We start from the raw sequence: 26195 nt of genomic DNA, 5'->3' as shown, positions 1-26195 counted from the left end.
AGATGGAGTCACTCAGAGCGGTGATAGCGAACCTGGAAGAAGGGGACTACATGGTGTCTCTGGACATCAAGGATGCTTACCTCCATGTCCCAATTTGCCCTTCTCACCAAGGGTACCTCAGGTTTGTGGTACAGAACTGTCACTATCAGTTTCAGACGCTGCCATTTGGATTGTCCACGGCACCCCGGGTCTTTACCAAGGTAATGGCCGAAATGATGATTCTTCTTCGAAGAAAAGGCGTCTTAATTATCCCTTACTTGGACGATCTCCTGATAAGGGCACGGTCCAGAGAACAGTTAGAGGTCGGAGTAGCTCTATCGCAAATAGTACTACGACAGCACGGATGGATTCTAAATATTCCAAAATCGCAGCTGATTCCGACGACACGTCTGCTGTTCCTAGGGATGATTCTGGACACAGTACAGAAAAAGGTGTTTCTCCCGGAAGAGAAAGCCAGGGAGTTATCCGACCTAGTCAGGAAACTCCTAAGACCAGGCCAGGTATCAGTGCACAAGGGTCCTGGGAAAGATGGTGGCTTCTTACGAAGCGATTCCATTCGGCAGATTCCACGCAAGAACTTTTCAGTTGGATCTGCTAGACAAATGGTCCGGATCGCATCTTCAAATGCATCAGCGGATAACCCTGTCTCCAAGGACAAGGGTGTCTCTCCTGTGGTGGTTACAGAGTGCTCATCTCCTAGAGGGCCGCAGATTCGGCATTCAGGATTGGGTCCTGGTGACCACGGATGCCAGCCTGAGAGGCTGGGGAGCAGTCACACAGGGAAAAAATTTCCAGGGCTTGTGGTCAAGCATGGAAACGTCACTTCACATAAATATCCTGGAACTAGGGGCCATTTACAATGCCCTAAGTCAGGCAAGGCCTCTGCTTCAGGGTCAGCCAGTATTGATCCAGTCGGACAACATCACGGCAGTCGCCCACGTAAACAGACAGGGCGGCACAAGAAGCAGGAGGGCAATGACGGAAGTGGCAAGGATTCTTCGCTGGGCGGAAAATCATGTGATAGCACTGTCGGCAGTGTTCATTCCGGGAGTGGACAACTGGGAAGCAGACTTCCTCAGCAGACACGATCTTCACCCGGGGGAGTGGGGACTTCACCCGGAAGTCTTCCACATGATTGTAAACCGTTGGGAAAAACCAAAGGTGGACATGATGGCGTCTCGCCTCAACAAAAAACTGGACAGATATTGTTCCAGGTCAAGGGACCCTCAGGCAATAGCTGTGGACGCTCTGGTAACACCGTGGGTGTACCGGTCAGTGTATGTGTTCCCTCCTCTTCCTCTCATACCAAAAGTACTGAGAATCATAAGAAGGAGAGGAGTAAAGACTATACTCGTGGCTCCGGATTGGCCAAGAAGGACTTGGTACCCGGAAATTCAAGAGATGCTCACGGAAGACCCGTGGCCTCTACCTCTAAGACAGGACCTGCTCCAGCAGGGACCATGTCTGTTCCAAGACTTACCGCGGCTGCGTTTGACGGCATGGCGGTTGAACGCCGGATCCTGAAGGAAAAAGGCATTCCGGATGAAGTCATCCCTACCCTGATCAAAGCCAGGAAGGATGTAACCGTACAACATTATCACCGTATTTGGCGTAAATATGTTGCGTGGTGCGAGGCCAGGAAGGCCCCTACGGAGGAATTTCAACTGGGTCGATTCCTGCATTTCCTGCAAACAGGACTGTCTATGGGCCTCAAATTAGGGTCCATTAAGGTTCAAATTTCGGCCCTGTCGATATTCTTCCAAAAAGAACTAGCTTCTGTACCTGAAGTTCAGACGTTTGTCAAGGGAGTACTGCATATACAGCCTCCTTTTGTGCCTCCAGTGGCACCTTGGGATCTCAATGTAGTGTTGGGATTCCTAAAATCACATTGGTTTGAACCACTCACCACTGTGGACTTAAAATATCTCACTTGGAAAGTGGTAATGCTGTTAGCCCTGGCTTCAGCCAGGCGTGTATCAGAATTGGCAGCTTTATCCTATAAAAGCCCTTACCTAATTTGTCATACGGACAGGGCAGAATTGAGGACTCGTCCTCAATTTCTCCCTAAGGTGGTTTCAGCATTTCACTTAAACCAACCTATCGTGGTGCCTGCGGCTACTAGGGACTTGGAGGATTCCAAGTTGCTGGACGTAGTCAGGGCCCTGAAAATATATGTTTCCAGGACGGCTGGAGTCAGAAAATCTGACTCGCTGTTTATCCTGTATGCACCCAACAAGCTGGGTGCTCCTGCTTCTAAGCAGACGATTGCTCGTTGGATTTGTAGTACAATTCAGCTTGCACATTCTGTGGCAGGCCTGCCACAGCCAAAATCTATAAAAGCCCATTCCACACGGAAAGTGGGCTCATCTTGGGCGGCTGCCCGAGGGGTCTCGGCTTTACAACTTTGCCGAGCTGCTACTTGGTCAGGGGCAAACACGTTTGCTAAATTCTACAAATTTGATACCCTGGCTGAGGAGGACCTGGAGTTCTCTCATTCGGTGCTGCAGAGTCATCCGCACTCTCCCGCCCGTTTGGAAGCTTTGGTATAATCCCCATGGTCCTTTCGGAGTCCCCAGCATCCACTAGGACGTTAGAGAAAATAAGAATTTACTTACCGATAATTCTATTTCTCATAGTCCGTAGTGGATGCTGGGCGCCCATCCCAAGTGCGGATTGTCTGCATTACTTGTACATAGTTATTGTTACAAAAATCGGGTTATTGTTGTTGTGAGCCATCTTTTCAGAGGCTCCTTCTGTTATCATGCTGTTAACTGGGTTCAGATCACAAGTTGTACGGTGTGATTGGTGTGGCTGGTAATGAGTCTTACCCGGGATTCAAAATCCTTCCTTATTGTGTACGCTCGTCCGGGCACAGTATCCTAACTGAGGCTTGGAGGAGGGTCATAGGGGGAGGAGCCAGTGCACACCAGCTAGTCCTAAAGCTTTTACTTTGTGCCCAGTCTCCTGCGGAGCCGCTATTCCCCATGGTCATTTCGGAGTCCCCAGCATCCACTACGGACTATGAGAAATAGAATTATCGGTAAGTAAATTCTTATTTTTTTTTTTTTTTAACTGATAGCAAAAAATTAGATTCGACGGGATCCAGTTAGGATCCTGGCGGTCGGGATCCCGACAGACGAAATGCTGACACCGGAATTCCAACAGCCGGCGCTGGCATCCTGACGAGGATAACAATCCTATCTCCAAAATACAGACTGCCGGGATCCCAGATGAGAGTTTTCCGGCTGGGGAAAGGGAGGCTGTCGAGATTCTCACAATGGGGATGCCATGGTCCGTATTCTGATCGTCTGCATATCGAACCCAACCCGATTCGGCCATCGGCCTGTTCTTCTTCCAACAGTAAATTGCTTGGATTCTGAGCAGCAGAGGCGTAATGGCTTACCTTGCAAAGTAATTCCTGCTCTTGTGAGCTATAAATGTTAAAAGAAAGTTTTGCTTCAGTGTAGCTTTACCATGTACTGTATCGCCCTTCTTAACGTCCAGATATCTGGACCCTTATTGTGTCCTATACTAAGTTGTTCTCAGGTTTATTACAATACAAACTGCCAGAAATCTAAAGAATTGCTAGATTAACTAGGTTTACCCAGTTTTAGGAGACAAATTAACTAACATCTGTCAGGGGAATTAAAATGTTGGACAGGAATTTAGTTGCGGGAGAAGTGCCCTGGAGCTATTCAGTTATTTTCCATGATGGGCCCCTTTTGGCGCCAGAATGCCTAGGATTCTCTGTTAAGCAACTTCTCCCATGCTAATTGCACGCTGCTTTACGAGGATTTCTGTTTGCACTTCAGGAGGGTGTGAGTAAATCTGCGGTTAGTGCAACCTCTGCTGGTCGCGCAAATCAATTGAATAGCTTTCAGGCACTTAGACCAGGAGCAAAATTACCTTGTAACAATTGAATCACCCTTTATGTGGGAGATGTTTCAACTTGGGCAAAGATGGTTGGGTGATCAGTAGAGAAGATTTGCAGAGCTGTATCATTCTTTCATATGCAATATCTAGTTAGGTGTTAACAAAACAGTGGGCCTTTGAAAAAGTTTGCATTCTGTATCTCCTCTCTGTCCTTTTGTGCGATATGGAAGAGCTACATGCATTAGGTTTAATCCATATGGTCAACATGGACAGAAGGTCAACATATGAAAAGTCGACCCATGAAAAGGTTGACAGGTTAGAAATGTAAGATTTGTTGTTTTTTTGTGCATTTTGGTTTAGTGTGGATATTTTTGGCACCTGGGACCACCAATTGCTGAAATGTGTCCCCTCATGGGCACGGTTTGCTTGACATGCTCTGGGCATGGGGTCTTGCTCCGCTTTGCTCGCCTAAAGGTTATTTGTTACATGGATAGTCAAGGAAGGAAAAAGTAAAAAAAGAACAAGCAACCCCGCCTCCCCTGAAAAAAGTGACTACATGAACTTGTTGACCTTTTTCCAGTGTCGACCATTTGTCCATGTCTGTCAACCTAATGACTGACCTATGTGTGTCAAACAATAGTCTGGATCCCTCTGTCATACACCAATGATACGACTAATACGTTATATTATACATTATATTCATTTATCCTTAAAATGAACATGAATATTATGGTTTGAACTGGTTTTGTGGCGTGGCCAGATTATTTATATTTATTTATCATATATATATATATATATATATATATATATATATATATATATATATATATATATATATATATAATGTGATCACAAATATAAATATGTGCTGCAGTGTGTATTCTAGACTAAGAGGAGGACAGAGCACTAGAGATGAGCGCCTGAAATTTTTCGGGTTTTGGTTTTGGGTTCGGTTCCGCGGCCGTGTTTTGGGTTCGAACGCGTTTTGGCAAAACCTCACCGAATTATTTTTGTCGGATTCGGGTGTGTTTTGGATTCGGGTGTTTTTTTCCAAAAACACTAAAAAACAGCTTAAATCATAGAATTTGGGGGTCATTTTGATCCCAAAGTATTATTAACCTCAAAAACCATAATTTACACATTTTCAGTCTATTCTGAATACCTCACACCTCACAATATTATTTTTAGTCCTAAAATTTGCACCGAGGTCGCTGTGTGAGTAAGATAAGCGACCCTAGTGGCCGACACAAACACCGGGCCCATCTAGGAGTGGCACTGCAGTGTCACGCAGGATGTCCCTTCCAAAAAACCCTCCCCAAACAGCACATGACGCAAAGAAAAAAAGAGGCGCAATGAGGTAGCTGTGTGAGTAAGATTAGCGACCCTAGTGGCCGACACAAACACCGGGCCCATCTAGGAGTGGCACTGCAGTGTCACGCAGGATGGCCCTTCCAAAAAACCCTCCCCAAACAGCACATGACGCAAAGAAAAAAAGAGGCGCAATGAGGTAGCTGACTGTGTGAGTAAGATTAGCGACCCTAGTGGCCGACACAAACACCGGGCCCATCTAGGAGTGGCACTGCAGTGTCACGCAGGATGGCCCTTCCAAAAAACCCTCCCCAAACAGCACATGACGCAAAGAAAAAAAGAGGCGCAATGAGGTAGCTGACTGTGTGAGTAAGATTAGCGACCCTAGTGGCCGACACAAACACCGGGCCCATCTAGGAGTGGCACTGCAGTGTCACGCAGGATGTCCCTTCCAAAAAACCCTCCCCAAACAGCACATGACGCAAAGAAAAAAAGAGGCGCAATGAGGTAGCTGTGTGAGTAAGATTAGCGACCCTAGTGGCCGACACAAACACCGGGCCCATCTAGGAGTGGCACTGCAGTGTCACGCAGGATGTCCCTTCCAAAAAACCCTCCCCAAACAGCACATGACGCAAAGAAAAAAAGAGGCGCAATGAGGTAGCTGTGTGAGTAAGATTAGCGACCCTAGTGGCCGACACAAACACCGGGCCCATCTAGGAGTGGCACTGCAGTGTCACGCAGGATGTCCCTTCCAAAAAACCCTCCCCAAACAGCACATGACGCAAAGAAAAAAAGAGGCGCAATGAGGTAGCTGACTGTGTGAGTAAGATTAGCGACCCTAGTGGCCGACACAAACACCGGGCCCATTTAGGAGTGGCACTGCAGTGTCACGCAGGATGTCCCTTCCAAAAAACCCTCCCCAATCAGCACATGATGCAAAGAAAAAGAAAAGAAAAAAGAGGTGCAAGATGGAATTATCCTTGGGCCCTCCCACCCACCCTTATGTTGTATAAACAAAACAGGACATGCACACTTTAACCAACCCATCATTTCAGTGACAGGGTCTGCCACACGACTGTGACTGATATGACGGGTTGGTTTGGACCCCCCCCAAAAAAGAAGCAATTAATCTCTCCTTGCACAAACTGGCTCTACAGAGGCAAGATGTCCACCTCATCTTCACCCTCCGATATATCACCGTGTACATCCCCCTCCTCACAGATTATCAATTCGTCCCCACTGGAATCCACCATCTCAGCTCCCTGTGTACTTTGTGGAGGCAATTGCTGCTGGTCAATGTCTCCGCGGAGGAATTGATTATAATTCATTTTAATGAACATCATCTTCTCCACATTTTCTGGATGTAACCTCGTACGCCGATTGCTGACAAGGTGAGCGGCGGCACTAAACACTCTTTCGGAGTACACACTTGTGGGACGGCAACTTAGGTAGAATAAAGCCAGTTTGTGCAAGGGCCTCCAAATTGCCTCTTTTTCCTGCCAGTATAAGTACGGACTGTGTGACGTGCCTACTTGGATGCGGTCACTCATATAATCCTCCACCATTCTATCAATGTTGAGAGAATCATATGCAGTGACAGTAGACGACATGTCCGTAATCGTTGTCAGGTCCTTCAGTCCGGACCAGATGTCAGCATCAGCAGTCGCTCCAGACTGCCCTGCATCACCGCCAGCGGGTGGGCTCGGAATTCTGAGCCTTTTCCTCGCACCCCCAGTTGCGGGAGAATGTGAAGGAGGAGATGTTGACAGGTCGCGTTCCGCTTGACTTGACAATTTTGTCACCAGCAGGTCTTTCAACCCCAGCAGACCTGTGTCTGCCGGAAAGAGAGATCCAAGGTAGGCTTTAAATCTAGGATCGAGCACGGTGGCCAAAATGTAGTGCTCTGATTTCAACAGATTGACCACCCGTGAATCCTTGTTAAGCGAATTAAGGGCTGCATCCACAAGTCCCACATGCCTAGCGGAATCGCTCCCTTTTAGCTCCTTCTTCAATGCCTCCAGCTTCTTCTGCAAAAGCCTGATGAGGGGAATGACCTGACTCAGGCTGGCAGTGTCTGAACTGACTTCACGTGTGGCAAGTTCAAAGGGCATCAGAACCTTGCACAACGTTGAAATCATTCTCCACTGCACTTGAGACAGGTGCATTCCATCTCCTATATCGTGCTCAATTGTATAGGCTTGAATGGCCTTTTGCTGCTCCTCCAACCTCTGAAGCATATAGAGGGTTGAATTCCACCTCGTTACCACTTCTTGCTTCAGATGATGGCAGGGCAGGTTCAGTAGTTTTTGGTGGTGCTCCAGTCTTCTGTACGTGGTGCCTGTACGCCGAAAGTGTCCCGCAATTTTTCTGGCCACCGACAGCATCTCTTGCACGCCCCTGTCGTTTTTTAAAAAATTCTGCACCACCAAATTCAAGGTATGTGCAAAACATGGGACGTGCTGGAATTTGCCCATATTTAATGCACACACAATATTGCTGGCGTTGTCCGATGCCACAAATCCACAGGAGAGTCCAATTGGGGTAAGCCATTCCGCGATGATCTTCCTCAGTTGCCGTAAGAGGTTTTCAGCTGTGTGCGTATTCTGGAAAGCGGTGATACAAAGCGTAGCCTGCCTAGGAAAGAGTTGGCGTTTGCGAGATGCTGCTACTGGTGCCGCCGCTGCTGTTCTTGCGGCGGGAGTCCATACATCTACCCAGTGGGCTGTCACAGTCATATAGTCCTGACCCTGCCCTGCTCCACTTGTCCACATGTCCGTGGTTAAGTGGACATTGGGTACAACTGCATTTTTTAGGAGACTGGTGAGTCTTTTTCTGACGTCCGTGTACATTCTCGGTATCGCCTGCCTAGAGAAGTGGAACCTAGATGGTATTTGGTAACGGGGGCACACTGCCTCAATAAATTGTCTAGTTCCCTGTGAACTAACGGCGGATACCGGACGCACGTCTAACACCAACATAGTTGTCAAGGACTCAGTTATCCGCTTTGCAGTAGGATGACTGCTGTGATATTTCATCTTCCTCGCAAAGGACTGTTGAACAGTCAATTGCTTACTGGAAGTAGTACAAGTGGGCTTACGACTTCCCCTCTGGGATGACCATCGACTCCCAGCGGCAACAACAGCAGCGCCAGCAGCAGTAGGCGTTACACGCAAGGATGCATCGGAGGAATCCCAGGCACGAGAGGACTCGTCAGACTTGCCAGTGACATGGCCTGCAGGACTATTGGCATTCCTGGGGAAGGAGGAAATTGACACTGAGGGAGTTGGTGGGGTGGTTTGCGTGAGCTTGGTTACAAGAGGAAGGGATTTACTGGTCAGTGGACTGCTTCCGCTGTCACCCAAAGTTTTTGAACTTGTCACTGACTTATTATGAATGCGCTGCAGGTGACGTATAAGGGAGGATGTTCCGAGGTGGTTAACGTCCTTACCCCTACTTATTACAGCTTGACAAAGGGAACACACGGCTTGACACCTGTTGTCCGCATTTCTGGTGAAATACCTCCACACCGAAGAGCTGATTTTTTTGGTATTTTCACCTGGCATGTCAACGGCCATATTCCTCCCACGGACAACAGGTGTCTCCCCGGGTGCCTGACTTAAACAAACCACCTCACCATCAGAATCCTCCTGGTCAATTTCCTCCCCAGCGCCAGCAACACCCATATCCTCCTCATCCTGGTGTACTTCAACACTGACATCTTCAATCTGACTATCAGGAACTGGACTGCGGGTGCTCCTTCCAGCACTTGCAGGGGGCGTGCAAATGGTGGAAGGCGCATGCTCTTCACGTCCAGTGTTGGGAAGGTCAGGCATCGCAACCGACACAATTGGACTCTCCTTGTGGATTTGGGATTTCAAAGAACGCACAGTTCTTTGCGGTGCTTTTGCCAGCTTGAGTCTTTTCAGTTTTCTAGCGAGAGGCTGAGTGCTTCCATCCTCATGTGAAGCTGAACCACTAGCCATGAACATAGGCCAGGGCCTCAGCCGTTCCTTGCCACTCCGTGTGGTAAATGGCATATTGGCAAGTTTACGCTTCTCCTCCGACAATTTTATTTTAGGTTTTGGAGTCCTTTTTTTACTGATATTTGGTGTTTTGGTTTTGACATGCTCTGTACTATGCCATTGGGCATCGGCCTTGGCAGACGACGTTGCTGGCATTTCATCGTCTCGGCCATGACTAGTGGCAGCAGCTTCAGCACGAGGTGGAAGTGGATCTTGATCTTTCCCTAATTTTGGAACCTCAACATTTTTGTTCTCCATATTTTAATAGGCACAACTAAAAGGCACCTCAGGTAAACAATGCAGATGGATGGATTTGATACTAGTATACAATTATGGACGGGCTGCCGAGTGCCGACACAGAGGTAGCCACAGCCGTGAACTACCGCACTGTACTGTGTCTGCTGCTAATATATAGACTGGTTGATAAAGAGATAGTATACTCGTAACTAGTATGTATGTATAAAGAAAGAAAAAAAAACCACGGTTAGGTCACTGGTATATACAATTATGGACGGGCTGCCGAGTGCCGACACAGAGGTAGCCACAGCCGTGAACTACCGCACTGTACTGTGTCTGCTGCTAATATATAGACTGGTTGATAAAGAGATAGTATACTCGTAACTAGTATGTATGTATAAAGAAAGAAAAAAAAACCACGGTTAGGTCACTGGTATATACAATTATGGACGGGCTGCCGAGTGCCGACACAGAGGTAGCCACAGCCGTGAACTACCGCACTGTACTGTGTCTGCTGCTAATATATAGACTGGTTGATAAAGAGATAGTATACTCGTAACTAGTATGTATGTATAAAGAAAGAAAAAAAAACCACGGTTAGGTCACTGGTATATACAATTATGGACGGGCTGCCGAGTGCCGACACAGAGGTAGCCACAGCCGTGAACTACCGCACTGTACACTGGTTGATAAAGAGATAGTAGTATACTCGTAACAACTAGTATGACGACGGTATAAAGAATGAAAAAAAAACCACGGTTAGGTGGTATATAATACAATTATGGTTGGACGGACTGCCTGCCGAGTGCCGACACAGAGGTAGCCACAGCCGTGAACTACCGCACTGTACACTGGTTGATAAAGAGATAGTAGTATACTCGTAACAACTAGTATGACGACGGTATAAAGAACGAAAAAAAAACCACGGTTAGGTGGTATATATTGTAATACAATTATGGATGGACGGACTGCCTGCCGAGTTCCGACACAGAGGTAGCCACAGCCGTGAACTACCGCACTGTACACTGGTTGATAAAGAGATAGTAGTATACTCGTAACAACTAGTATGACGACGGTATAAAGAACGAAAAAAAAACCACGGTTAGGTGGTATATATTATAATACAATTATGGATGGACGGACTGCCTGCCGAGTTCCGACACAGAGGTAGCCACAGCCGTGAACTACCGCACTGTACACTGGTTGATAAAGAGATAGTAGTATACTCGTAACAACTAGTATGACTATGACGACGGTATAAAGAAAGAAAAAAAAAACCACGGTTAGGTGGTATATAATACAATTATGGATGGACGGACTGCCTGCCGAGTGCCGACACAGAGGTAGCCACAGCCGTGAACTACCGCACTGTACTGTGTCTGCTGCTAATATAGACTGGTTGATAAAGAGATAGTATACAATACTACTAATATACTGGTGGTCAGGCACTGGTCACCACTAGTCACACTGGCAGTGGCACTCCTGCAGCAAAAGTGTGCACTGTTTAATTTTAATATAATATTATTTATCATGTACTCCTGGCTCCTGCTATAACAACCTGCAGTGCTCCCCAGTCTCCCCCACAATTATAAGCTTTATATACAATACATTGATGTGCAGCACACTGGGCTGAGCAGTGCACACAGACTGAGTCACTGTGTGACTGTGTATCGTTTTTTTCAGGCAGAGAACGGATATATTAAATAAAACAAACAACTGCACTGTCTCTGGTGGTCACTGGTCACTGTGGTCGTCAGTCACTAAACTCTGTCTGCACTCTGCACTCTCTTCTAATCTACAGTATCACAGCAATCTCTCTCTCTCTCTCTCTCTTCTAAATCTAATCTAAATGGAGAGGACGCCAGCCACGTCCTCTCCCTATCAATCTCAATGCACGTGTGAAAATGGCGGCGACGCGCGGCTCCTTATATAGAATCCGAGTCTCGCGAGAATCCGACAGCGTCATGATGACGTTCGGGCGCGCTCGGGTTAACCGAGCAAGGCGGGAAGATCAGAGTCGCTCGGACCCGTGAAAAAAAAAGTGAAGTTCGTGCGGGTTCGGATTCAAAGAAACCGAACCCGCTCATCTCTACAGAGCACTCTTTCGCAGAATGGGTGTGTACCCAGGTACACACTCCATTGCTGCCAATACCCTGGTTTCTGATTAAATGTTTGACTCCCTGGCCCGGCTGAAAGGAGGACTATAAGTGGTGGCCTTTTGGCGCCTCTCCTGGATGCCCCTGGCACTTGGTGTGCAGCAATGAGCCTGAGGATTCAAGTAAGCGGTAGTGGGATAGGTTTTGGTATGATGGCTGGTGTCCGTTCTTCCAATAATATAGTGTGGGGGCTTGGTGTGTTGTGGATGCTGAAAATGTAAACTGAGTGTGGCTGGCTGGCGTGCCAGCTGCTGCTGCTACTACCACTACCACTACTACACACATCCTCTTTGCCCCCCCTAGTACTGCCTGCCCCTAACCGCCTCCTTTCCTTCCCCAGTATGGCCAAAGCTGCTGTCTACCCTTACCCCATTCTTACCCCCAAGACTGCCTGCCTCTAGCCTCCTCCCAGTACTGCCCCAACTATCTACCCTTGCCCCTCAGTGCTGTCTAAACTGTTATCTGTGCTTACCCCCTCCCTTCCTCCAGCACTGCCTGCCCTTACTCTCCTCTACCCCAGCTTCTTCCTGCCTCTACACTCCACTCTGCCCCAACTGTTTCTTCCCCTTAACCCCCTCTAACACAACTATTGCCTGCCCTCACTTTCTCTAATATGTGATGGGACACAGTAATGGTGCCCACGCACGGTGCTATTTGAGCTAGGTGCGATTTGAGCCTATACAATGTGTGCTACGCGATTTGGACAAAGTGGGGTATGCTATTTGAACTAAATGCGATTTGAACTACATCCGATTTTGAATACACTACAATGTACTGTGGGCCTAATTCAGACTGGACCACTGCAGTGGCAGCGATCACAGTCTTAAGCCTATTACGGAGTGCGCACCCCGGGACGCGGCAAGTAGCTGCCTACCAGGGGAACTACTCGGTGGGTGCAAAAACATTGGTGCTGTGCGATGCTTTTGCAGCCGTGTGGGGGGGCAGGGCCTGCCATGCGGGGTGGACTAGCCCCGTGCTGGGTGTCCCCCCGCATGTCAGTGTAAGTGATCGTAGCACATCTACGATCAGATCTGAATTACCCCCAATATGTGAAATAGTACAGAAATACCTGCCTGCACATACTACTTTGCCTTGAGATATGGATTAGACGGGAGCACACGTCGCATAGCAAGGGACAATACTCACGGTGCGATTTTGAAAAAGATCAAATAGCATGCGAGAATCGCGCAGTGTATGGATACCATAACAGTGGAGTAAAATTTTGTAAAGTTTTGAATTGTAATAAACATAAAGGCGATTAGACTATGATACGTTTCTCTGTGTATTCTTCTTTAACGTATTGGTGAATGTTAGTTGTGGTTTTCTACTGTCCTATATGATTGTTAGGGGAGGAGTACTAGCTGATGCTAGGCAGATTTAGTGCCTCCCTGATCTGGTTCAGCAGTCCTTTATTTCTGGTGTGTGTGTGCATGTGTGTGAGAATTTACTGCATTGGTTCAGCTCACTCAAATGAAGACCACAAGTAAGAACAATGTGTAATATTACCAGGAGTATTCCCTTATAATAAGCTTTTTTTTTAAGAAGTAATGGCACCATGCCTGTAGTCAGCGTAATAAGTGTTTTTTGCGTATTTTTGTTTTTTTAAACCTATTTGGTTTTTAAACAAGGTGATTTAACCAGCAGACCCTGATATAGATGTATATAGTGTTCATTTTAGCACCCTGCACCTAATCAGTGAGGGTATTTATTTTATTTATTTATTTTTTAAAGACAACATATTAGAAGTTATGTATTGCTTCAGCCCCACTCACTGATTAGGTGCAGGGTGCTAGAATGAACACTATAGATCTATGCACATATATATATGTATATAGATGTGTGTCACACTGGGTTTCATTCATACAAAAAATCAACCCAATGCTTAAAATGTAATGACGGGTGGCATCCACTGTTACAATTAATGAGTCCATTCAATCAGACGTGGTGGAGGGGGCTGAGTTGTCATAACAGCGTGCAGAAGCCATCAAAGCCCCCACAACGCTCCCCCCTATGAGACTGAGCAAAACTTCATGAGTAGGCAATACTTTTTAAGTGCCGCATACGCAAATAAGTAGATCTAATTGAATTGACCCTGGATCCTTTCAATAATCTGTTTTTTTTTTTCTTTCTTTTTTTAGCATTTGATTCCCAAAGTCATCAGCAATCTGATGCTGGTCTCCTGTGGGATTCAGTATTATTTGCCAATGGATGGGATGTCGGTTGTCCGTATACCAACAGCGGCACCCCGTTCATCAGAATCCCTACAGACTCCCCCATAAAACTCCCTAACCCCCACCTTTTCCCTACCCTAACCCTCCCTTGTGGGGGTGCCTACCCCTCCCCGCCTGGTGCCTAAACCTAGCCCCCTTTTCCTGCCTAAACCTAACCTCCTCCCCCCGGCAGGATGCCAGCACGTCCTGCTGTGAGGACGATTGGGATGCTGGGTGTCTGCAATGTGACGCCGGCATTGCGTCCTCCCTCGGGATCCCATCATCTGTATATTGACTGCCGGGATCCCATCCGTCCAGAAGCGAATTGCTTCCCCTGCTGTGTACTAGTCCTGCTCATCTGATTCAAATTGTCTGTGCCCACTGTATGTGGCTAAATCAGATGGACAAGACTACAGGAGACCTTGGGGCTATTGAGTTTCCAGGGGCTTGGTGGATCAATGGAAAGGAAGAGTATTTAATGTTCATGTTGATCTTCATCAAAACACTAATATTTGTTGCTGTGCTAAGTGGGCAGTAGCGTATCTTGCCACGGGCAAGCAGGACTTTTGCCCGGGGCGCCGGCGCCATCCGGAGGGCGCCGCACCATGGCAAGATCCGCTACTGCTGTGCCCCCCGCTGGTTCCGCTGTGTCCCCTGCTGGTCTCGCTGTGAAGGGAACTAGACGCTACATGTCTAGTTTCCCTTCGTGGAGAGGACCTTTGCTGTGCGGTGCGCGATGACGTCATTGCGCACCGCACAGCATTTCAGCGGCGCTACGCTACTGTACAGGGGGCGTAACTGACCACGCTCCCTGTATGAAGCCATGCCCCTATTTCCCGCCCGGGGCGCAAAAAGGGCTAGAACCGGCCCTGTTAGTGGCGGAACCAGGGACAGGATTTTTATTGGGCAACTATATATAAAGAGGATGAGCCTGGAATTTCTGTTTTACAGTGTATTGGTCTGAATATGTAGAATTAATTAGTTTAAATTGAAACTGCAAATATATCCTATCTATTTTCTAAAAAATCCTATCTATTTTATGTTCTAATACTTATTTCTACTTTTCTCTGCAAGCCCACTGTTTGTAACATGGAAGATAGGACGGGACAAAAGGCTGCGTGGATGCATAGGAACCTTTTCTGCCATGAACCTGCATTCTGGTCTCAGGGAGTACACACTTACCAGGTAACTGCTCACACATGTACAGGAGCCTGTTTTACTTTATTAGGCATTAAAGATGTGTCCTCATACATATAGCCTGCACCATGCAGCGTGAGATGTCTGGCGTGAGTGCGCTGCCAGGTCCCATGCAACTCTGATAGCGTTGGATATCTTTATCTTTTCTTTTTTGCCAAAAAATGCGCTTGCTTGCAGTGCAATGTGACTAGGACGCACGAGGAGACTGCTGATTAATTTGATATAATTGTATATTGTATGTGACGGAGTCTGTGTACGCAACAGAACTTGTATTGGAAAAAAGCAGCGCCTGCTACATTGCAGCACTGTGAATACAGAATCACAGATACACAAGTGTCATATTACATTAATCAGCAGTGTCTCCTTGTGCGTCCTAGTTGCATTGCGACTGAGATACATTTTTGTCAAAAAAGATGCGTAACGCTAGCAGAATCTCATTGGACCTGGCATACCAAGAGGGAGTGATTTGGCGTTACTGCAGCAAAGATGTATGAGGACATATCTGTATAATGTGTTTGTACTGTGACTTGTATGTTCTAAACCGCTTAAGCAGGATATTTCTAATGTTAGTGATGTGGATTTCTCTGACGTCCTAGTGGATGCTGGGAACTCCGTAAGGACCATAGGGAATAGACGGGCTTCGCAGGAGACTGGGCACTCTAAAGAAAAGATTAGGTACTATCTGGTGTGCACTGGCTCCTCCCTCTATGCCCCTCCTCCAGACCTCAGTTAGAATCTGTGCCCGGCCAGAGCTGGGTGCTCCTAGTGGGCTCTCCTGAGCTTACTAGTAAAGAAAGTATTTATTAGGTTTTTTATTTTCAGTGAGCTTCTGCTGGCAACAGACTCACTGCTACATGGGACTAAGGGGAGAGAAGCAAACCTACCTGCTTGCAGCTAGCTTGTGCTTCTTAGGCTACTGGACACCATTAGCTCCAGAGGGTTCGAACACAGGCACCTGTCCTCGATCATCCGTTCCCTGAGCCGCGCCGCCGTCCCCCTCGCAGAGCCAGAAGAACAGAAGCTTGAAGACGACGAAATCGGCGGCAGAAGACTCCTGTCTTCATTTAAGGTAGCGCACAGCACCGCAGCTGTGCGCCATTGCTCCCAGCACACTTACACACTTCGGTCACTGTAGGGTGCAGGGCGCTGGGGGGGGGGGGGGCGCCCTGGGCAGCAATTGAAGTACCTTTTGGCAATAAAAATACATATATACAGTCTGGCACTGTATATATGTAAAAAACCCCGCCATTTTTTCACAGAAAGCGGGACAGAAGCCCGCCGCTGAGGGGGCGGGCCTTCTTCCTCAGCACACCAGCGCCATTTTCTATTCACCGCTCCGCTGGAAAGAAGCTCCCCAGGCTCTCCCCTGCAGTATCCAGATACACAAAGGGTGTAAAGAGAGGGGGTGGGGGGGGGCACATAAATTTAGGCGCAAATTTGTATATACAGCAGCTACTGGGTAAACACTGAGTTGTAGTGTAATCCCTGGGTTATATAGCGCTGGGGTGTATGCTGGCATACTCTCTCTCTGTCTCTCCAAAGGGCCGTGTGGGGGAACTGTCTTCAAATAGAGCATCCCCTGTGTGTGTGGTGTCGGTACGCGTGTGTCGACATGTCTGAGGTAAAAGGCTCCCCTAAGGAGGAGATAGAGAAAATATGTGTGAGAGGGTGTCTCCGTCGACAACGCTGACACCTGTTTGGATATGTGTAAGTGCTGAGGTGAATTTATTGCACAAAAGATTAGAGAACAGACAGGAAATCTACCCATGTCTGTCCCTATGTCGCAGAGACCTTCAGAGTCTCACAATGATCACTATCCAAAATAATACACACTGATATCGACACGGAGTTTGACTCCAGTGTCGACTACGATAATGCAAAGTTACAGCCAAAATGGCTGAAAGGTATTCAATATATGATTATTGTAATAAAAGATAATTTGCATATCACTGATGACTCATGTCCCTGACACAAGGGTACACATGTTTAAGGGGAAGAAAGCTGAGGTAAATTTCCCTCCTCTCATGAGGAAAAAGGGTGGGAATCTCCAGACAAGAAACTGCAGCTTCCCACAAGGAATTCTCAGGCAGTATCCTTTCCCCACTAGGGCCAGGATGTGATGGGAATCTTCCCCTAGGTTGTCACGTTTGCCCAGACGGTAGCACTAGCTGTTCTCAGGGATCCTACAGATAGCGTGCACATTCTAGTACACTACTCAGACCAACGATTGTGTCGGCATGGGTTTATAGCGCTGTGGCAGCGTGGACAGGTACCTTATCAGCAGAGATTGAGACCCTAGTATGCATATAGATATATATATGTGTGTGTATATATATATATATATATATATATATATATATATATATATTAAAGATGCTGTCTTAAGAGATGTATATATATATATGTGTGTATATATATATATATGTGTGTGTGTATGTATATATATATATATAAAAACATGCCCAAAGAGACATGAGTATGCTGGGTCCTAGAGTCAAAGCTATGTCGATTTCTGCTTGACGTGTCCTGTAGAATATGCAATGGACAGATGATGCCGACTTAAGAGGCATATGGAAGGCTGAGGATTGTGTGGAGAAGGGTTCCCGGACCTGGTCTCCACAACTATAGCTGGTAATTCTGATATTTGCCTTTTATTCCTGCACAGCCTAGGAAAGCACGACATTATCAAATGCAGCCTTTCAAATAAAGAAACAAAGTCCGAGGTGCGTCCTTTCTTGGCAGAGGAAAGAAGCTGCACAACACAGCTAGTTCCCAGGAACAGAAATCCTCCCCGGCCTCTACAAAAATCCACCGCATGTCGCTGGGGCTCCACAGGCGGAGCTGGGCCCAGTGGGGGCATGCCTTCGTAAGTTCAGCCACAAGTGGGTTCACTCCCTATTAGATCCCTGGGCAATAGATATTGTGTCTCAGGGATACAAGCTGGATTTTGAGAAGATGCCCCCTCACCGACGGCCCTGCCGGCTTCCCCCCACGAGAGGGAAACAGTGTTAACTGCAATTCACAAATTGTATCTTCACCAGGTGGTGGTCAAGGTTCCCCTCCTTCAACAAGGAGGGGGTTATTATTCGACCATGTTGTAGTCCCGTAACCTGACGGTTCGGTGGGACCCGTATTGAATTTAAAATCCCTGAACATATACCTGAAAAGGTTCAAGTTCACGTTGAAATCGCGAAGAGCGGTTATTGCAAGCCTGAAAGGTGACTCGGGACATAAAGGATGCATACCTTCAGGTCCCCATTTATCCACCTCATCAGGCGTACCTCAGAATTACGGTACGGGATTGTCATTACCAATTTCAGAGGTTGCCGTTTGGTCTCTCCACGGCCTTGAGAATGTTCACCAAGGTAATGGGGGAAATGATGGTGCTCCTGCGGAAGCAAGGTGTTACTATTATCACGTACTTGGACGATCTCCTCATAAAAGCGAGATCAAGAGAGCAGTTGCTAAACAGCGTATCACTTTCTCTGGAAGTGTAACGGCAACACGGCTGGATTCTATATATTCCAAAGTCGCAGTGGGTTCTTACAGCTCATCTGCTTCTCCTAGGCATGATCCTAGACAAAGACCAGAAAAGGGTTATCTCCCGATAGAGAGAGCTCAGGAGCTTGTGACACTGGTCAGGAATCTATTAAAACCAAAACAGGGGTCAGTGCATCACTGCACTCGAGTCCTGGGAAGGATGGTGGCATCATACGAGGCCATTCCCTTCAGCAGGTTCCCTGCGAGGACCTTCCAATGGGACTTACTGGACAAATGGTCCGGATCACGTCTTCAGATGCATCGGTTAACACCCTGTCCCCCAGGGCCAGGGCGTCTCTTCTGTGGTGGCTGCAGAGTGCTCATCTTCTCGAGGGCCGCAGGTTCGGCATACAGGACTGGGTCCTGGTGACCACGGATGCAAGCCTCCGCGGATGGGGGGCAGTCACTCAGGGAAGAAACTTCCAAGGGCTGTGGTCAAGTCAGGAGACTTGTCTGCACATAAATATACTGGAACTAAGGGCCATATACAATGCCCCGAGTCAAGCGGAGCCCCTGCTTCGAGACCAACCAGTGCTGATTCAGTCAGACAACATCACGGCGGTCGCCCATGTAAACCGCCAGGGCGGCAAAAGAAGCAGGGTGGCAATGGCGGAAGCCACAAAGATTCTTCGTTGGGCGGAGAATCACGTGCAAGCACTGTCAGCAGTGTTCATTCCGGGAGTGGACAACTGGGAAGCAGATTTCCTCAGCAGACACGACCTCCACCCGGGAGAGTGGGGACTTCATCAAGAAGTCTTCACACAGATTGCAAATCGATGGGAACTGCCACAGGTGGACATGATGGCGTCCCGCCTCAACAAAAAGCTAAAAAGATATTGCGCCAGGTCAAGGGACCCTCAGGCGATAGCTGTGGACGCGCTAGTGACACCGTGAGTGTTCCAGTCGGTATATGTGTTTCCTCCTCTTCCTCTCATACCAAAGGTGCTGAGAATTGTAAGAAAAAGAGGAGTGCGAACAATACTCATTGTTCCGGATTGGCCAAGAAGGACTTGGTACCCAGAAATGCGCACAGAGGACCCATGGCCTCTGCGCCTCGGACAGGACCTGCTGCAACAAGGGCCCTGTCTGTTCCAAGACTTACCGCGGCTGCGTTTGACGGCATGGCGGTTGAACGCCGGATCCTAGCGGTAAAAGGCATTCCGGATGAAGTTATTCCTACGCTTATAAAGGCTAGGAAGGACGTGACAGCAAAGCATTATCACCGTATATTCCGAAAATATGTTGCTTGGTGTGAGGCCAGGACGGCCCCTACAGAAGAATTCCAGCTGGGTCGATTCCTGCACTTCCTACAGTCAGGAGTGTCTATGGGCCTAAAATTAGGGTCCATAAGGGTCCAGATTTCGGCCCTATCCATTTTCTTTCAAAAAGAACTGGCTTCACTGCCTGAGGTTCAGACGTTTGTAAAGGGAGTGCTGCATATTCAGCCCCCTTTTGTGCCACCAGTGGCACCTAGGGATCTTAACGTTGTGTTGGATTTCCTGAAATCACACTGGTTTGAGCCACTTAAGACCGTGGAACTAAAGTATCTCACGTGGAAAGTGGTCATGCTGTTGGCCTTAGCATCGGCTAGGCGTGTGTCAGAATTGGCGGCTTTGTCATGTAAAAGCCCCAATCTGATCTTCCATATGGACAGGGCAGAATTGCGGACTCGTCCCCAATTTCTGCCGAAGGTGGTATCATCGTTTCATTTGAACCAACCTATTGTGGTGCCTGCGGCTACTCGGGACTCGGAGGACTCCAAGTTGCTGGACGTAGTCAGGGCTTTGAAAATATGTTTCCAGAACGGCTGGAGTCAGGAAGACTGACTCGCTGTTTTATCCTGCTTGCACCCAACAAGCTGGGTGCTCCTGCTTCAAAGCAAACTACTGCTCGCTGGATCTGTAGCACGATTCAGCTGCCTCATTCTGCGGCTGGATTGCCGCATCCAAAATCAGTAAAAGCCCATTCCACAAGGAAGGTGGGCTCTTCTTGGACGGCTGCCCGAGGGGTCTCGGCTTTACAGCTTTGCCGAGCGGCTACTTGGTCGGGTTCAAACACCTTTGCAAAGTTCTACAAGTTTGATACCCTGGCTGAGGAGGACCTTGTGTTTGCTCATTCGGTGCTGCAGTCATCCGCACTCTCCCGCCCGTTTGGGAGCTTTGGTATAATCCCCATGGTCCTTACGGAGTTCCCAGCATCCACTAAGACGTCAGAGAAAATAAGAATTTACTCACCGGTAGTTCTATTTCTCGTAGTCCGTAGTGGATGCTGGGCGCCCGTCCCAAGTGCGGACTTTCTGCAATACATGTATATAGTTATTGCTTAAATAAGGGTTATTGTTATGAGCCATCCGTTGAGTGAGGCTCAGTTGTTGTTCATACTGTTAACTGGGTAAGGTTATCACAAGTTGTACGGTGTGATTGGTGTGGCTGGTATGAGTCTTACCCTGAATTCCAAAAATCCTTTCCTTGTAATGTCAGCTCTTCCGGGCACAGTTTCCCTAACTGAGGTCTGGAGGAGGGGCATAGAGGGAGGAGCCAGTGCACACCAGATAGTACCTAATCTTTTCTTTAGAGTGCCCAGTCTCCTGCGGAGCCCGTCTATTCCCCATGGTCCTTACGGAGTTCCCAGCATCCACTACGGACTACGAGAAATAGAATTACCGGTGAGTAAATTCTTATTTTAAACATCCCACTGTTTATAATAGCATCTTATCCTTCTCTTTTACTAGTTATGGTGGTGTTTTTCCAGTGAATGTAGCTCTGACCTTATGCGTTTGTCAAAAGTAAATGCGTTGGGAGGACTACAGTGACCTCATAGTGTTAATAACAAACATGTTATACACGTTTGTGTGTGTTTAACTTTTGATTTCTATAGGAAATATTACACAGATGTAATGCGAATTGGTACCCACCTTTCTCTAACGTCCTAGTGGATGCTGTGGACTCCGTAAGGACCATGGGGAATAGACTGGCTCCGCAGGAGGCTGGGCACTCTAAGAAAGATTTAGTACTACTGGTGTGCACTGGCTCCTCCCTCTATGCCCCTCCTCCAGACCTCAGTTAGAATCTGTGTCCGGCCAGAGCTGGGTGCTTTTAGTGAGCTCTCCTGAGCTTGCTAATAAGAAAGTATTTTAGTTAGGTTTTTTATTTTCAGAGAGCTTCTGCTGGCAACAGACTCTCTGCTACGAGGGACTGAGGGGAGAGAAGCAAACCTACTAACTACGGCTAGGTTGTGCTTCTTAGGCTACTGGACACCATTAGCTCCAGAGGGTTGGAACACAGGATCTTAACCTTGGTCGTCCGTTCCCGGAGCCGCGCCGCCGTCCCCCTCGCAGAGCCAGAAGACAGAAGCCGGCGGAAGCAAGAAGACATCGAAATCGGCGGCAGAAGACTCCTGTCTTCACATGAGGTAGCGCACAGCACTGCAGCTGTGCGCCATTGCGCCCACACACTCCGGTCACTGTAGGGCGCAGGGGGGGGGGGGCGCCCTGGGCAGCAATTAGGATACCTCTTGGCAAAAAGACACATATATACAGCTGGGCACTGTATATATGTACGAGCCCCCGCCATTTTATTTACACAGACCCGGGACAGAAGCCCGCCGCTGAGGGGGCGGGGCCTTCTTCCTCAGCACTAACCGGCGCCATTTTTTTCTCCACAGCTCCGCTGAGAGGAAGCTCTCCCCTGCAGTATCAAGGTAGAAAAAGGGTAAAAAGAGAGGGGGGGGGGGCAATAATTTAGGCGCAAATTATCATAAACAGCAGCTACTGGGTAAACACTAAGTTACTGTGTAATCCCTGGGTTATATAGCGCTGGGGTGTGTGCTGGCATATTCTCTCTCTGTCTCCCCAAAAGGCCTTGTGGGGTCCTGTCCTCAATTAGAGCATTCCCTGTGTGTGTGCGGTGTGTCGGTAACTTTGTGTCGACATGTTTGATGAGGACGGTTACGTGGAGGCAGAACAAGTGCAAGTGAATGTGGTGTCGGCGCCGACACCTGATTGGATGGATATGTGGAAGGTGTTAAATGATCACGTAAGCTCCTTGCATAAAAGGTTGGATAATCAGTCAGGGTCTCAACCCATGTCTGATTCTACAGCTCAGGGGCCGTCAGGGTCTCAAAAGCGCCCACTATCCCAGTTGGTTGACACAGATGTCGACACTGATTCTGACTCCAGTGTCGATGACGATGATGCAAAGTTGCAGCCTAAAATGACTAAAGCCATCCGATACATGATTATAGCAATAAAGGATGTATTGCACATATCGGAGGAAAACCCTGTCCCTGACAAGAGGGTTTATATGTTTGGGGAGAAAAAGCAAGAAGTGACTTTTCCCCCTTCACATGAATTAAATGAGTTATGTGAAAAAGCGTGGGATTCCTATGATAGGAAAGTACTGGTTTCCAAAAGATTACTTATGGCGTATCCTTTCCCGCCAACGGATAGGTTACGCTGGGAATCCTCCCCTAGGGTAGACAAAGCGTTGACACGCTTATCTAAGAAGGTGGCCCTGCCGTCACAGGATACGGCCGCCCTAAAGGATCCTGCGGATAGGAAGCAGGAAGGTATCCTGAAGTCTGTTTGTACACATTCTGGTACTCTTCTGAGGCCAGCAATTGCTTCGGCCTGGATGTGTAGTGCTGTAGCAGCATGGACAGATACTCTGTCTGAGGAGATAGATACCCTGGACAGGGAGACTATTTTACTGACCCTAGGGCATATCAAAGACGCTGTCCTATATATGCGGGATGCCCAGAGGGACATTTGCCTGCTGGGCTCTAGAATAAACGCAATGTCAATTTCTGCCAGAAGGGTCCTATGGACTCTGCAATGGACAGGTGATGCCGACTCTAAAAAACACATGGAGGTGTAACCTTATAAGGGTGAGGAATTGTTTGGGGACGGTCTCTCGGACCTAGTTTCCACAGCTACGGCTGGGAAGTCAAATTTCTTGCCATTTATTCCCTCACAGCCAAAGAAAGCACCGTATTACCAAATGCAGTCCTTTCGTTCACAAAAAAGCAAGAAAGTCAGAGGGGCATCCTTTCTTGCCAGAGGGAGGGGTAGAGGAAAAAAACTGCACCATGCAGCTAGTTCCCAGGAACAAAAGTCCTCCCCGGCTTCCACTAAATCCACCGCATGATGCTGGGGCTCCACAGCCGGAGCCAGGAGTGGTGGGGGCGCGTCTCCGAAATTTCAGCCACCAGTGGGTTCGCTCACGGGTGGATCCTTGGGCTATACAAATTGTGTCTCAGGGATACAAGCTGGAATTCGAGGTGACGCCCCCTCACCGTTACCTAAAAATCGGCCTTGCCAGCTTCCCCCATGGAAAGGGAGGTAGTGTTGGCAGCAATTCACAAGCTATATCTCCAGCAGGTGGTAGTGAAGGTTCCCCTCCTTCGACAGGGAAGGGGTTACTATTCCACTATGTTTGTGGTACCGAAACCTGACGTTTCGGTCAGACCCATTTTGAATTTAAAATCCCTGAACATTTATCTGAAGAAATTCAAGTTCAAGATGGAATCGCTCAGAGCGGTCATTGCAAGCCTGGAGGAAGGGGATTTTATGTTGTATCTGGACATCAAGGATGCGTACTTGCATGTCCCCGTTTATCCACCTCATCAGGAGTACCTCGGGTTTGTGGTACAGGACGGTCATTACCAATTCCAGACGTTGCCGTTTGGCCTGTCCACGGCACCGAGAATATTTACCAAGGTGATGGCGGAAATGATGGTGCTCCTTCGGAAGCAAGGGGTTACAATTATCACATACTTGGACGATCTCCTCATAAAGGCGAGGTCCAGGGAGCGGTTGCTGATCAGCGTAGCACACTCTCAGGAAGTGTTGCGACAGCACGGCTGGATTCTGAATATTCCAAAGTCGCAGCTGATTCCTACGACGCGTCTGCCCTTCCTGGGCATGATTCTGGACACAAGCCAGAAAAACGTGTTTCTCCCGGAGGAAAAGGCTCAGGAGCTCGTGACTCTGGTCAGAGACCTCCTAAAACCAAAACAGGTATAGGTGCATCGCTGCACGCGAGTCCTGGGAAAGATGGTGGCGTCATACGAAGCCATTCCCTTCGGCAGGTTCCATGCGAGGATCTTTCAGTGGGATCTGTTGGACAAGTGGTCCGGATCGCATCTTCAGATGCATCGGCGAATCACCCTGTTCCCCAGGGCCAGGGTGTCTCTTCTGTGGTGGCTGCAAAGTGCTCACCTCCTCGAGGGCCGCAGGTTCGGCATACAGGACTGGGTCCTGGTGACCACGGATGCAAGCCTCCGAGGATGGGGGGCAGTCACTCAGGGAAGAAACTTCTAGGGGCTGTGGTCAAGTCAGGAGACTTGTCTGCACATCAATATCCTGGAATTAAGGGCTGTATACAACGCCCTGAGTCAAGCGGAGCCTCTGCTTCGAAACCAACCAGTGCTGATTCAGTCAGACAACATCACTGCAGTGGCCCATGTAAACCGCCAGGGCGGCACAAGAAGCAGGGTGGCAATGGCAGAAGCCACCTGGATTCTTCGTTGGGCGGAGAATCACGTACTAGCACTGTCAGCAGTGTTCATTCCGGGAGTGGACAACTGGGAAGCAGACTTCCTCAGCAGGCACGACCGCCACCCGGGAGAGTGTGGACTTCATCAAGAAGTCTTCACGCAGATTGCAAATCGATGGGAACTGCCACAGGTGGACATGATGGCGTCCTGTCTCAACAAAAAGCTAAAAAGGTATTGCGCCAGGGCAAGAGACCCTCAGGCGATAGCTGTGGATGCACTTGTAACACCGTGGGTGTTCCAGTCGGTCTGTGTTTCCTCCTCTTCCTCTCATACCAAAGGTGCTGAGAATTGTGAGAAAGAGGAGTGAGAACAATACTCATTGTTCCGGATTGGCCAAGAAGGACTTTGGACCCGGATTTGCAAGAAATGCTCACAGAGGACCCATGGCCTCTGCCTCTCAGACAGGACCTGTTGCAACAAGGGCCCTGTCTGTTCCAAGACTTACCGCGGCTGCGTTTTTGACGGCATGGTGGTTGAACGCCGGATCCTATCGGAAAATGGCATTCCGGATGAAGTTATTCCTACGCTGATAAAGGCTAGGAAGGACGTGACAGCAAAGCATTATCACCGTATATGGCGAAAATATGTTGCTTGGTGTGAGGCCAGGAAGGCTCCTACAGAGGAATTCCAGCTGGGTCGGTTCCTGCACTTCCTACAGTCAGGAGTGACTATGGGCTTAAAATTAGGATCCATAAAGGTCCAGATTTCGGCCCTATCCATTTTCTTTCAAATGAAACTGGCTTCGCTTCCTGAAGTTCAGACGTTTGTAAAGGGAGTGCTGCATATTCAGCCCCCTTTTGTGCCACCAGTGGCACCTTGGGATCTTAACGTGGTGTTGAGTTTCCTGAAATCTCACTGGTTTGAGCCACTTAAGACCGTGGAGTTAAAATATCTCACGTGGAAGGTGGTCATGCTGGTGGCCTTAGCTTTGGCTAGGCGTGTGTCAGAATTGGCGGCTTTGTCATGTAAAAGCCCCTATCTGGTTTTCCATATGGACAGGGCAGAATTACGGACTCGTCCGCAATTTCTGCCGAAGGTGGTGTCATCTTTTCATTTGAACCAACCTATTGTGGTGCCTGCGGCTACTCGTGACTTGG

At 48.2% G+C, this 26195-nt stretch overlaps 1 protein-coding gene across 3 annotated transcripts in view; it reads left to right on the top strand.

Moving 5' to 3' along the window:
- The window catches only part of AMMECR1 (AMMECR nuclear protein 1), a 463662-nt gene that overhangs the window by 295384 nt on the left and 142083 nt on the right, over nucleotides 1–26195 (top strand). For all 3 annotated transcript variants that reach the window (XM_063937304.1, XM_063937305.1, XM_063937306.1), the window contains one exon: nucleotides 14881–14991. In XM_063937304.1, coding sequence (XP_063793374.1) covers nucleotides 14881–14991 — 111 coding nt within the window. The remainder of the gene's footprint in view (nucleotides 1–14880; nucleotides 14992–26195) is intronic.

The sequence above is a fragment of the Pseudophryne corroboree genome, chromosome 8 (genome assembly GCF_028390025.1).
Source record: "Pseudophryne corroboree isolate aPseCor3 chromosome 8, aPseCor3.hap2, whole genome shotgun sequence".
Taxonomy (NCBI): Eukaryota; Metazoa; Chordata; class Amphibia; order Anura; family Myobatrachidae; genus Pseudophryne; species Pseudophryne corroboree.
The sequence above is the reverse complement of the archived record's forward strand: the minus strand, read 5'-3'. Positions and strand labels throughout refer to the sequence as shown.